Source organism: Ostrinia nubilalis, chromosome 5, assembly GCF_963855985.1.
Source record: "Ostrinia nubilalis chromosome 5, ilOstNubi1.1, whole genome shotgun sequence".
NCBI classification, from domain to species: domain Eukaryota; kingdom Metazoa; phylum Arthropoda; class Insecta; order Lepidoptera; family Crambidae; genus Ostrinia; species Ostrinia nubilalis.
This window is the reverse complement of record NC_087092.1, coordinates 542,388-556,416: the sequence shown is the minus strand read 5'-3', so window position 1 is coordinate 556,416 and position 14,029 is coordinate 542,388. Positions and strand designations below refer to the sequence as shown.

The following is a 14,029-nucleotide window of genomic DNA, read 5'->3' as shown; positions in this document are numbered from 1 at the left end:
GGCGTCGTATACATAGTAGTAATAGTGTATACTACGATCACTGACCTAACTTCTTGATTTGTATATTTCGACGTTATACAGTGCACTCTGTCTTCCGCGATCACTGATCTAACTTGTTTTATAATTCTTCTTCTGCTACTTTATTCTAATTAATTACATATTTGTTACTCGTTGCTGTTAATTACAATTCTCAATCCGTAAATAATTTCTTCTCTCTACCGTGTTCGTACTACTGTCCTCGTAAAATCATCGTATCCGATTGTTGTAATCGGATTACATGAACATCACTCGACCATGTATGTCCATTTGGACATATCGGAATGGCACGCTTTGACTAGCAACTTGCTGTATCTACTCTGTGATTCTCAGACAGTGTCAAAAACAGTGTTTTTGTTTGTTGTGGAATTTGCTCATTTATAATTTTAATTTAATAATTTGCCAAGTTAAATACTAAGTAATTAGCAAAATACTAGAAGTAAATAAATACATTGTTGACAAAACAAGTCGCAGTTTTTAAATGTGGCGGTGTTTTATAAAGATACTTTGAAGAAATGGAAGACGTTCACAGAGGAGCCATACAAAGCAATTATGTTTCTCTCGTGGAACAGACCGACCTGGATCTCATGGTATCAGCTCTATACGAGAAGGGTGTTTTTTCTGAGCAAATGATCGAGCGGTATAAGGTAAGTTCTAGACAAGAATGATGAAAAAAATAAACATGATGCAATTCACATTAGGCGTTTGCTTATCCTCAAAATATACTATAGCCTTAGTATACATGTGGCAGGACACGCAGAAGGACGCCCGGCAGCGCAAGCGGCAGCTGTACCTGGACGTGATGACGCGGGGCCCGCGCGCCTTCGCGCACCTGGTGGACGCGCTGACCGAGGCCGGCTACTGGAACCTGGTGCGCGACCTCGACCCCGACAGCCAGCTGCACTCCGCGCAGGACAGGCCGAGTCCAAGCAAGTATTCACTTCTATCAAACTAAAGAATCTAATGCCCGTATTCACAAACAATGCTTGCTTAACTGAAGCAGCAAATCGAACACACAGTTCAAAGTTCAAACATTCATTTGCCAAAAAGCGTTGAATAGAGCTCTGTGATTGGTTGGTGTGTCACCCTGTGAGTCCACGCGCACTGTGAGACCTCATAGTAATGTTTGTGAATATGGGTATAAATCGAAATCCTGACATTCATGAAAATTCTATACATATGGCTCAAAAAAGATCCCAATCATCTAATAATGCAGTGACATCTAAATTATGTAGTTAGTACCTTTACTCTATTTGCTTTTTATTCTCATTTATTTTATACTCAATCATTACTTGCCACACCAGCCATTATTAGCTAACTATTGGACCTAAACCAAATACCTAGTTACAATCTTTAATTTTCTTAATAAATTTTGGATTTATGTTTGTAGGACCACTACCACCAAGAACCCGAGAAGAAAAGCCATTCATCAGCATTAGTAATGGGAGGACTAAACCTGTAACTGGTATTGATCCACAAAAAAGTAAGTAACAGACGTAAGTTGCCCACAACCACTCAAAAAATATATTAAATATATTAAAATGTATAACTGTTTGTCATGTCTGTACCTTGGGATTAATGTTTTAAATATTTGTAAGTATGCTGTATTTTTTGCTATATCAAAAAATCTGCTACATTTTTTGTGCTTGCTTCATTTAAAATATTGTTGTATTTTTTTCTTATAGCTAATGAAGAGAAGGTCAACCAAAAACCAACAGAATCTGAAATGAACTATTCACATGAAGATTTTAAGATCCCACACTTTGATGTGACTAAAAGTACGAAATACTACGACGACGATGATGAAGTCTCAGGTAATAAGCTCTAAAATAAAGTTTCTCAAAAAATTTAAATCATTAAGAGCCATTTTACATTTTCGTGCGAATTTCTAAGATTTTGGAAGCATGAATTACTATCTTAAGCAACACCCAGATATTATTGAATAACTGCGAAAGATAGGTCAATCCTTAGTGTTGACCATTAATGAAACGGATTTACTAAAACTCTTTTGCTTAATTCTCAGTGCCCCATCTCCCACAACCATTTTACGGAAAAATTGCCGCAGACTCAATTTCAAAGTCCTGTATCTATTATTTATGCTCATATAATAAGCTTACAAATATATAGTAATCATCGGACATATATTCTTGTTGTCCATTAATGAAATGGATTCTTGAATTTCACTACCATTATTGAGTAAAATTTAAAAATAATTTGGCAAATTTGAAGATTAACGTCACATTTTGATCGTGGTTTTTGGTTTAAAAACACAGCAATAACTGCAATAAAAGTATCCCAAAATAAAGAATATGCATTGTAGAATAGATTTCTACAGTTATTGTTTAAATATTAGTAACCACTTTGTCAAAATATTGATGTGAATATCAGTATAAATTACAATACGCAAGCCGACATCGATTAGTATGGCGCGAGCGCCCGTCAAGGCAGGACCTGTGTCACTTTTCCCGCCATGACGTTTACGTGCGTTCGTGTCGTGAAACGGTGATTTATACGGCGACCAAATACATTTGATACTATGCCGAGAGGTCCCTGTTTCAAGTCGGCCGTTTGGTGTAGTGGTTCGAAACGGACTAATATGCCGAGAGGTCCCGGGTTCGATTCCCGGCCGAGCAGAAACTGAAAGGATGAATTTTTTTGACGGGTCTGGGTGTAACTATGTATATTATGTATGTATTTATTATAATAAATAAATTATTAAAAAAAGTATGTAAGTGGTAAACTTATCTGTTACGGTTAATGTGATAAATTGAAAATTATGAATAATCGCTGGTTATTATGAATAATTTCCGACAGGCGAGGTAAAAGTGATAAATTAATCACATTTATCAGTGATTATTTTATCATGTAATCTTAATACTAACAAATATCATAAAAGAGAACACCGGCTCGTGTACAGCGCTCATGTACAGCCTCACATTTTGAACGTTTTGATATCATTTATTAATATAATTTGGCATAGTGAGTTTGGACTGTTTTTTGCGTTACGTTACTTTCCCATAATGCCTATAAAACATTGTTTTTATTTAAAGTTAAAAATAAGTTAAGGTCAAAGTCAAAGTCAAAATTTCTTTATTTGTTTAGACTAATAAATAGTTCTTACAAATCGTCATTTTGCTCTTAAGGAGCCTCTACATGTCTCATAATCTTTTTACCCTACCAGCGCTTCGAGACCAACATTTGGCAAGTGCTGAGAAGAAGCGCCGCAACAAACTCAGTCACCACTGTCTGCCGGTTAATATAAATAAATAGAAATAGCAGTAGTAGGTACATTCGATTCAGGAGCAGTTCACTGAATTTACCATGCATTCTTGTATAGTGTATCTTATAATGGGTATACAAAATTGCGTGGTATATTAAACAAGGTAGTGACGTGCTAATATCTAGACTTACAGATTACATACCTAAATACTAGTAGAAATGACTCGCATACATAAATTGGAATAACTTGGATTGACCAGTCCCCGAAAGCAGCGCCTGTTCACAGACATGACGAGTGAACCAGCCATCGCTTCACTCGACCATATTAGAGGGAATGTAACAACCCGCCTCACTACGCCACCACTCCAGAGACATTTTAGTGAGAATGACAATACCAAGTTATCTCTTAGAGAAAAAAAAAAACCGAAAGGAGCGGCGGGGGTGGCCCTTTTTAGATTTATACACACATAAAATTAAATGATCTCATATTAATCACATTTACCAAATCATGAGGTAATTATTCATAATAACCGGCGATTTTTCATAATTTTCACATTTATCATATTTACCGTAACATTTATATTTTATGCATAATTAATTTATTAACTTCTAAAATATATTTTATATCCTATTAATAGATAAAGTGCTTCGTATTTTAATAAAATTATTACCTGACTAGGTTAAAAAGGTGTAGAATGTTAATTTGGAGATAACTTGCTTCCATAGAGAGAGATGCTAGCTAAGTAATGCGCTGAGTTCGAAACTCAGTGTCGCAGTAGAAATTCACACACACAAAGAAATCAAAATATGTGCTCATTATACACTCTGGTATTAGTATTTAACGTTCGAATAATCTTTAGTACTATGCAAGCAATGTAAACTGTTTACATTATGACGTCGCTGCTGTCATCATTGCTTTCACAAGCAATAATGTTCTGTTTTTGGGCATATTGTTGCGACACCAGCTCAAGGCTCAAGGGGGCGGCTCTTGTCACATCTCCCTTAAGTTTCTGTGATCTGTGCTTGCTTTGAAATTGGTGTCAATTAAATATTCCTTAGAGCTTTTGATTTAAATTATTTTTTTATTTTGACACGTGTTTGAAAAATCAAGGTCAGATTGCAAGAAAACGTAACATTGCAACTCGCAATGTCTCAACATTGATGAGGAGATTCCATTGTAAAGTCTGTATTCGTTCCTAGGATTCCCCTAATACCATCAAATTAAAGAGAATTCAAGAGAGTGCAGTTTCCCATCTCATGCTTAGGGACCACGGTTTAAAATAGCGTGGTTGCATAGAGCCTACAACGGGCAACCACGTGCGCTGCTCATACTAATTTTCGATACAAAAGCAAGTGTTGGCGCCCTCACGAGTTTTAGCGGAGTGCCATATGGTAGCGGGAGTAGACTTAAGGGAAATCTATGCTTCTCCGACGGCCAGTTGTATGTAGCATGCTCCAGAGTATGCGCACAATTCTGGTCAACGCTAGGGATGGATAAATGTCGCTGTCGCTGGCGACAGGGTCTTCTTGTTCAGGGTTCATGGCGTAGGTCTCAGGCAAAATGAAATCCACTCGTAGAAATTAATAAACTCAGTGTATTCACGAGAATAATTACACACAGCACTAGAGTCGTATCGGAACTGAGTGAACCAACGGTTTTGCGATAGGAACGTCCGACCCGAGTGATAGTTGAACACAGACTGCCTAGTACTGCTGTGCTGTACTGTAAAGTTTCATCAAAATCTGTTCAGTAGTTTTTGCGTGAAAGAGTAACAAACATCCAGACATCCATTCAAACTTTCGTATTTATGTTACGGTCAAAGTGATAAATGTGAAAATTATGAATAATCGCCGGTTATTATGAATAATTACCGCATGATTTGGTAAATGTGATTAATATGAGGTCATTTATGTGTGTATAAAACTAAATAGGCGGCTTAGGGGTGGCCCAAGGGCCACCCCCGCCGCACCTTAACCTATTTTTAACTTTAAATCAAAACATTATGTTATAGGCATCATGGAAAAGTAATATTATGCAAGAAACCTGCCAAACTCATTATGCCAAATTATATTAATATATTATGATATCAAAACGTTCAAAAGTTTGGCTGTACATGAGCACGTACACAAGATGTTGTTCTCTTTTATGAAATTTGTTAGTCCTAAGGTTGAATTATTAAATAATCACTGTTAAATGTGATTAATTTATCACTTTTACCGCGACTGTCGGTAATTATTCATAATGACCGGTTATTATTAATAATTTTCAATTTATCACATTAACCGTAACATTTATACTATTAGTAAGACTAGTAAGAAGTAAGATAGTTAGATGAAATATTTTAGTTATTTGTTTAATAATAATAAATATTTATTTATTTATTTCTTAGCTCTGTCTGATAATGGATCTGGAGGAGTTGCAATGGCCACCTCCATTGCAACTCCGTAACAAAACAATAGAAACCCATGGAGTTTGGGCTTGTGTGATTCGCCTTGATGAATACTTCGTCCCTAAATGATATCCAGGGTCCGATGATAGAGCTGTAAGAGGGCATTTTTTTTCACTATGTGACTGTCTTTATTTTGTACTTAATATATATTTTACATATTATACCTATTCGTGTTTCATTATTATTAATCGAAATATAAAAATTTTTGAAAGATTACATAAACTCTATTAAAATTTTAAATTAATTTATCAAGTTTTAATACCTTATTCTACCTTAATATTAATAACTTATATCAAGTCTTAATCACGGCTCAAGATTTTTTTGTCCATTTCGGCGTTCTTTTTACTCTTTTTACGTTGCTTTGACAGTTTGTACCTAAATTCGCGCGGAACTTTTTTGTGAAATGGCTCTTAAAAGTCTGGTCGCCGAGCAATAAGAAAGGGGTAGCTTGGGGTCATTGTAAGAAATTCTATCTGCTCGGCGACCGGACTTTAGTAACAGGGCTTTGATAGTTGTTTATGTAACGACAGGCATCAAGGCGTACCGCACGCGCGACCGCGGGCGCGGCGCCCTGATGGTGTTCAACTACACGGAGTTCGCGAACCGCGTGGAGGAGCCGCGGCTCGGCGCCGACGTCGACTGCGTCAAGCTCAAGTACCTGTTCGACGAGATGGGCTTCACCGTGCGCTCCTACCCCAACTACACCAAGAAGGTCAGCTCCGGCTCCTTTGACTTTGACTAGATTTAACTGGCTTGCTCAATGGCCATGAATTTAGACAGTATCCCAAAAATTTTTGAATTTATTTTTCTGATACTTCTTGAATAATGTAAAAAAATACAAGTTAACCACAAACCAAACTGCATATAAATCAACCACAAACCAATTGCTATCAGTGTTCATAAAATGTGTCAAGGATACCACATGGAAGTGGGTCACTCGGACCCGACGTCAAGTTGTGGAGACTTAGAGGATGAGGTCAGGAGTAGTACAGTTTGCGAGATATAAGCTGATATTTGCTGGTGTGAGTGATCACCAAAAGTAGACTTAGATAAAAAACTTAAAAATTGCAAAAATGTTTGTAGTGTAGTCTGGTCCGGGAGTACGTAGAATTTTGTCCAATGACCTCAAGCTACCCATCCTTATCGCTCGCGCATAATTATGTTGCTGTCGCGCTCGCACACTCACTGCGGGCGCCCGTCGCACAGTCACGACAGCAATACAATTACGCGCGAGCGATAAGGATGGGTAGCTTGGGGTCATTGGACAAAATTCTACGTGCTCCCGGACCAGACTATAGTCGTAGTCGTATTTAAGCTGACATCCCAATATTTATATTCCAGGAGACAGTGGAAGTGCTGGAGTCGCTGAAGACGAACTCGGTGATCGTGGAGGCGGGCTGCGTGTTCGTGGTGGTGTCGTCGCACGGCTACGCGCGCGCGCACAGCTCGGACAACGACTTCCGCTGCCACGACGGCACGCTCATGTCCACCAAGGACTTCCTGCAGTACTTCAACAACCTGCACCTGCCCGCGCTCGAGGGCGTGCCCAAGGTCTTCATCTTCCAGATCTGCAGGTCACTTTCGTTTTACTGTTCGCATTCAATGTTTGCGTTCTTGATACATTATCTTTTGTTTGCGTGAAAGAGTGGACAGGCTTCTGAGCGATCCATCGATAAACACCTGCATATACTTATTGAGATTATTATCAAGAGGGTCCCAACAGTACACGGACACGCGTCAGACGCTGTATTTGAATTTACTTTCAAGTGTCCTGAAAAGGGCACGTTCGTTCGTTCGTTTCAGCCTAATGACATCCACTGCTGGACAAAGGCCTCCGCCAAGGTTTTCCACAATGAACAGTCCTGCGCTGCCCGCATCCAGGCTCTTCCCGCGACCTTCACCAGATCGTCGGTCCACGTAGTAGAAGGCCTGCCCACGCTACGTCTTCCAGCCCGTGGTCCCCACTCATGACCTTTTCTGCCCCAACGGCCATCGTCTCTACGAGCTATGTGCCCCGCCCACTGCCACTTGATTTTAGCGATTCTGCAAGCTATGTCGGTCACTTTGGTTCTCCTGCGGATCTCCTCATTTCTGATCCGAGCACAGAATAAAAAGGCACTGAATAAGGTATATAATTTGTCCCGCAGGGGCTCGGAGGTGGACTGGACGACGCTGCAGATGCCGTGCAGCACGGCCAGCGACGGCGCGCCCTACGGCAGCGCGCCCGCGCCGCGCCCCGCGCCGCCGCCCACGCCCCGCGACCAGCGCGCGCGCGTCTACTCCGACATCCTCATCGCGCACTCCACCGTGCCGGGTACGAAGCGCTCACTTGCAATGAGGGCTATCGTTTTTATACTTAACAGTTGGCACCCCTGGCGATTGACAGGACCTTACTCTACAGTGGCGCCATCTTGATGAGTGCAAATGCGATAGTCCTCCTACCACTTTAGCGCTCGCCAGTTGGTGCCATTGTCTTCGCTACTAGCAAGTGACAGGACCTTACTCTACAGTGGCGCTAACTGGTGAGCGCTAAAACGATAGCCCTCATTCGAGAGTGGTAGTTCGTTAGCTATTCAAAATTAGACAAGCCGAGCCAAAATTCGTGTAGTGTGGATCGACTTATGAGCCTCGAACGAGCGCGTTTCTAACCTTTGGCTCATGTTCGACTGTGCTTCAACTATTGTCAGTTTTTTTGAAGAAGGTACAATACCCGGCGATAAATATTGCACATCGACCTTTAGAAAGAGACAATCGGCTAATTTCGGTTTCGTAGAGCGTTATCACTGTCGCACTTGAACAACGACTGACAATAACGTTTTGTCAAAGTGTAAACAAACTTTATTTTAAATGTGTGCAATTGATTTTGTGAATTTAATTGCTAAAAACTTTTTATAGCCGTGAAAGAAAAGTGGTTCACAATGTGTGTATTTTCATTGAATAATGTTTTATCAATGACGTTTTGTCAATCGTATAGTTAGTGTGCGACAGAGATAACGCTCTACGAGCCGAAATAAACCGATTCTCTTTCCAAAGGTCGATGTGCATTATTTAATGCCGGGTACTGTAGGGATTTCGAGGCGCATTGAGGAGTGATTATTTTAGGCTAATCGTATGTCACTTGACACCGCGAGCGGCTCGGCTTGCGCTCAACTAGTCTAGCATAGATCTACCTTAACGTGTTGGCGGCCGTTCGCAGGCAACGTGTCGTACCGCGACAGCAAGGACGGCTCGTGGTACATCCAGGTGCTGTGCGAGGTGTTCGCGCGCTATGCGCACGAGCGCGACGTGGTGGAGCTGTTCACGCTCGTGGACCAGCAGCTGGAGGAGCGCTTCCGCATCCAGACGTCCAGCATCGAACGCTGGGGCTTCAACCGCCGCCTCTACCTGCACCCCGGCCTGCCGCGCCCGCCGCGCGACCGGCCCGCCGACGCCACCCGGCCTGCCCAGCCCGCCCAGCCCGCCGTATGAACTATCGAAACACGGGCAAAGGTGAACACGTGTTGTGTAACTCTCGGGTAGCTGTTTTTATACAGGATGTCCCAGAATGGGTGAATCAAACTGATAGGGGAGGTAGCTCTACTAATGTACTATCCCAAAAAAATATGAAAAAAAAATATTTGAGTTCGGAATTATTTTTTTTTCAAGTAAAGTGCTCCAAATTCGAAATCTAGTCATTATTTTCAAAAGTTTGTTTACAGATAAACGAAGCGATCATGTACAATTAATATTAGTAAGAAAAAAGTACAAATAAACTCCTCTCAACTTAGGCAAAGCTGATTTATTTTCACTTTTTCAAAAAAATTTTTTTTGTTTCCTTATGCGCTTTATTTTTTTTTCATATTTTTTTGGGATAGTACATTAGTAGAGCTACCTCCCCCTATCAGTTTGATTCACCCATTCTGAGACACCCTGTATATTTTACGGTATATTTATTACGTATATTACGGGCTCCACTAATGTTAATGTATGTCTAAATGAAGATACGACGCATAACACATCGGTAATAACGTTTTAAATTGTTTATCCCTATATACTTACTCGGTATTACCTATACGTATTATGAATGTTAATCATTTATTGAACTTAGATCTAAGAAATTACAAACTAACATATTTATAGGAAAGTTTTATGATAGGACCATTACTAATATTATGTTCGTAAGAATTAGATGATGGACGTTTACTGTGATAATAGGAATGAATTGTTGTAACGACGATAGTGCGTGACGTACCACTGCCCTTGTAAGTGTACCATATAATCTGTAAGATTTGTAAATGCATTTACTTATTTTTGATTATTGTAATCATGTTACATATTTTGCTCATAAGTAGCTCACTGTGTACTTATAAAATATGTTGTTTAATTTATACTTATGGATTATAATTTATGTCTCCACTTGGCCAAATAGTTTGAAGAATATAAGTAGGATGACAAGCAATATTCAATACTGTTATAAGCACTGTTTCTCTAATAGTATTGCACCCTTCCATATTCAACATTCTGTAATGCATTATTATTGTATTCCGTCGTTGACTTATTAAATCAAGAAAGAACACTTTTCAATAACTTTATATTCTATGCATTTTTATATTTATGAATTAAAGGGGGCTTTAAGGTTATACATATTTTTTATAATGTAGTGGAAAGATTCTTAGTTTCAAATAGTATCTCTTTAGTTATCGAGCATTTCTAAATCTACAATAAATTATATTTTTTTTACACAATAACTTTTACAATAATTTTATTTTACCAAGAACTGAAAATAAATAAATATTATTATAGGACAAGCTTTTGCTTTTGCTCACGGCTTCGCCCGCGTGAAAAATTTGTCACATCATTATACATTATAACCTAACTAGCTTTCCGCCCGCGGCTTCGCCCGCGTGGAATTTTGTCTGTCACAGAAAAACTTTATCGCGCGCGTCCCTGTTTCAAAAACCGGTATAAAAACTATCCTATGTTCTTTCCCGGGACTCAAACTATCTCTATGCCAAATTTCATCAAAATCGGTTGCGAGGTTTAAGCGGGAAAGCGTAACAGACAGACAGACAGAGTTACTTTCGCATTTATAATATTAGTTGGGATGTATTAACAATAATAATACTGTAGTTTCATCAAATTCCGTTCAGTATTATTGCGTGAAAGAGTAACAAACATACAACCTTACAAACTTTTTCATTTATTATATTACTAGGAATCATTACTTTTATAGTTTTAACTTTGTGTCTCATACATCTCACCATTAGGTATGTACCGAGATATATTGTTGCGGACTTGCAGGCCCGTTACGCTGCACAGAGCAAATAATCACTAGTGCTGGCTGTTACTTTAAACGGCATTGATCCGTTAATACCTATTCGCTATCTATAGTTATTCTTTCACACAGGATCTTGTATACCTTATACTTTTATGTGGCTGTGTTTAAAAAAAACTAGTTCATTTAATAGATATTAGTCTGTTTATTCAGTTCAATGAAAGTGAGACCATACAAAAATACACAACAACTCTATACAAGTTACTCAAATGATATATGCCTTGTTCCTGTAGATCGCCTAATCGAATTGCATTCATTTTGTTCGCGTGATTTATGTGTACAGATTTTAACTACAAATTTATACGTTCTTATCACATATACGCGGGTTAAATCTAATTAAATGTACAACACCTTAGTAATGCAATTCGATTTTGACAACTACTTAATTAATATAGAGGCGTACTGTGGAGGGATCTTTAGACGATAATGAGATAGATAGTATCCATAGCGTTAATAGTTAACAAAATTGAGCAAGAGAAATTAAGCAAATTAAACGTTACAGTCTTTGAGTTGTAATAAATAATATGGAAATAGAATGGTACAGTTGATAAACTAATTTCACTTATTTTTAGAAAATGATGGGATACACTTTGTATCTAATAATCAACATTTTTACTTCACATGAGATCTCGTTAAACGTTATTCCCTTACACGGAAGACGATAAATAAATCGTTACGATCGAACTTTAAAATATTGTGCCAGAAAAACATCCGAGCGTTCTTTCGGCTCGTTTCCTAAATCGATCGCCGCTAAACAAATAATTATTTTTTCTGCGTTTTTTTTTTCGGATTCACAACGAGCTCACTAAAGATTCAAAGAGTCCGGGTCGTCGCCAAGGTCGTCGGTCGGCGCGCGGCCCTACCGGTCCGACACCGCCGCCGCCAGCGCGCCCAGCCGGCTCAGGTTCAGCCACTGGCAGTGCGGCTGCGGGCCCCACGAGCGCGCCGCCCACTCGCGCCGCGCCGCGCGCCCCAGCCAGCGCCGCACCAGCCCCACCAGCGAGTTCTGGTGCAGCCAGCTGACCGCCGGCGACCACCACGCCTCGGGAGCGCGGCGCTCCGCGGCCGGCGGCGGCGCGCCCCGGCGGGCCCAGGCGCCGCAGCACGCGGGCCGCTCGGGCTCGCGCAGCGCGTCGTCCAGCACGCGCGTGGCCAGCTCCACGGTGTCGTTGTCGGGCGCGGGCCGCGCGGGCGCCGCCTCGCTCGCGATCACGTTCGCCTCGAAGGTCGCGACGGGGCGGGCGGCGGCCGCGGTCCCGGAGTGCGCGGCGAGCGCGGCGCGGGCCAGCAGCGCGGCGCCGGCGAGCGCCAGCAGGACGGCGGCGGCGGCGGCGAGCAGGGCGGCGGCGGCGGCGGCGGCGCGCGCGAGGGCGGCCAGCATGGCGGCGTCGCAGGCGGCGGCGAGGTCGGCGTACGTGAAGTATCCGCGCGCCGCCGCCTGCCGCAGGGCGACCGCGCGCTCGAGCCATTGCAGTCTCGATTCGAACGACTTTTCGCTGACGAACACGTTCCAGTCCTGAAAAAAGCGACGATGTGAGTCGCATCGCTTCGAATCGATCGCACTCGTTTTCACTTTTAGGATCGATTCTTACTATCGCACTGAGGAACTCCACTTCCAATTTCTTCAACGTTTTGAGATCGATGCCGCCGGAGGCCGCCCATTCCGAACATATCACCTCGTCATCTTCGCCGTCATCTTGCAAGAATTTGTTTCCTACCATCTGTTGACAATATTTTAACTCAGTGAATCACCAGTACTCCGTATCTGCATTCATACGCCAGTAATTGTACCGCTAGGGACGCACCAGTGAGACTAGAAAGAGGTCGGCGGGCGGGGTGGCGGCGAGGTAGTGCGGGTTGGCGGCGCGCAGGCGCTCGAGGTACAGCAGCGCCAGCACGAGCGCGCAGGGCGACACGCAGGCGCCGCGCGCCAGCCGCGCCGCCGCGTCCGCGTGCAGCCGCCGCAGCGAGCGCCCGCGCTGCGACACCGACCACAGCTCGCACGATATCTCTGAAGGCAGGTAGGCACAATGCTGTGTAAACGTATGCAGAAGCATAGAAACACAAGATAAGTTTTACAGAAAGAGTTGAGGTCAAAATTTTTGCACATGCAAGCAAATGATACCATGCAGTATGCTGTAAAGTACCAATGTGACAAATCGAGGAGACCATTATGTAGGAAATGGTTTTATTATTGTAGTTTACAGGAAGTACTATTAGTTTTTCAAGGTTACTTGTACAATATGTAAATAGTTAATATAGTTGCACACACCAGTAACAGGCAGGCTCAAGCAGGGCAGCACCGGCAGCTGCCCGTAGTACAGGGTCTTAGTGATGCGCTTCAGGAACTCTTTGTGATCGCCCATGCTCTGTGTTCATAAGTACAAAACTGTTTTCAATTTACACAATAAAAATTAACTAGAAGAAGTTCAATCACTGAATTATGTGGCACAATTAATTAATGTTACTGTAAGTGTTACTGCACAATTATTGCATTACTAATGCAAATTGTATCTTACAAATATTTCATTCCTAACTTCTTTCCTAATTAGTTGATTTAACCAAAATCAAAATGTGAGCAAGTTTATTGGTTTTTTTAGGTTCAAAACATAACACTTGTTTAACAAAGTTTAAATGTATCGGTTGACGTGAAGTATTGTTCTTGCTCACAGGTCGTGATTTTATTATACCATCTAATTAACACCAAACGTAGTTAATAATGTACAGCGTACTCGGCCACATTTTCACGACGTGCTACAGTGATCACGAATCGGCCACGATGTGACCTCCTTACAATACCTTGATCTTGGCCCTAGAGCCTTCCTTTCTTCTCTTAGATACACTAGACATTTATAACGTTTGCTGTATATTGGTCCCAAAGAGAAATATTTTAAGTAAAACTCCAATTTATTTTAAATAAATATTACAAAGGAGTGACCGAATTATCCCAAATATTCGGTGAGTAAATAAATGTCAATGTCAAACAAACAAACGTCATCAAGTAAAAATG

The 14,029-nt window shown here is 41.3% G+C and overlaps 2 protein-coding genes across 2 annotated transcripts; one reads left to right on the top strand and one right to left on the bottom strand.

The window, feature by feature from the left end:
* The first annotated feature begins 379 nt into the window (after nt 1-379).
* Nucleotides 380-9,258, top strand: LOC135071598 (caspase Dronc). The gene is made up of 8 exons (XM_063965358.1): nt 380-683; nt 788-965; nt 1,427-1,519; nt 1,722-1,850; nt 6,236-6,417; nt 7,047-7,235; nt 7,971-8,019; nt 8,902-9,258. Exons 1-8 carry the CDS (start codon nt 552-554, stop codon nt 9,171-9,173), a joined length of 1,224 nt encoding a protein of 407 aa, XP_063821428.1. The 5' UTR covers nt 380-551; the 3' UTR covers nt 9,174-9,258.
* A 2,620-nt stretch (nt 9,259-11,878) lies between these two features.
* Nucleotides 11,879-14,024, bottom strand: LOC135072095 (protein CNPPD1). The gene is made up of 5 exons (XM_063966045.1): nt 13,819-14,024; nt 13,292-13,388; nt 12,825-13,030; nt 12,612-12,740; nt 11,879-12,535 (listed from the first exon to the last, which is right to left on the bottom strand). Exons 1-5 carry the CDS (start codon nt 13,867-13,869, stop codon nt 11,879-11,881), a joined length of 1,140 nt encoding a protein of 379 aa, XP_063822115.1. The 5' UTR covers nt 13,870-14,024.
* Nucleotides 14,025-14,029: the final 5 nt, after the last annotated feature.

Bases quoted from the DNA above. Each gene is read 5' to 3' on its own strand.
- LOC135072095 (XM_063966045.1), bottom strand. From the start codon at position 13,869: ATGTCTAGTGTATCTAAGAGAAGAAAGGAAGGCTCTAGGGCCAAGATC. The intron at 13,389-13,818 runs GTATTGTAAGGA...TTATGAACACAG, and splicing joins GCTCTAGGGCCAAGATCAAG to AGCATGGGCGATCACAAAGA. The intron at 12,536-12,611 runs GTAAGAATCGAT...CGCTTTTTTCAG, and splicing joins TGGAGTTCCTCAGTGCGATA to GACTGGAACGTGTTCGTCAG.
- LOC135071598 (XM_063965358.1), top strand. From the start codon at position 552: ATGGAAGACGTTCACAGAGGAGCCATACAAAGCAATTATGTTTCTCTC. The intron at 684-787 runs GTAAGTTCTAGA...TACATGTGGCAG, and splicing joins AAATGATCGAGCGGTATAAG to GACACGCAGAAGGACGCCCG. The intron at 1,520-1,721 runs GTAAGTAACAGA...TTTTTCTTATAG, and splicing joins TGGTATTGATCCACAAAAAA to CTAATGAAGAGAAGGTCAAC.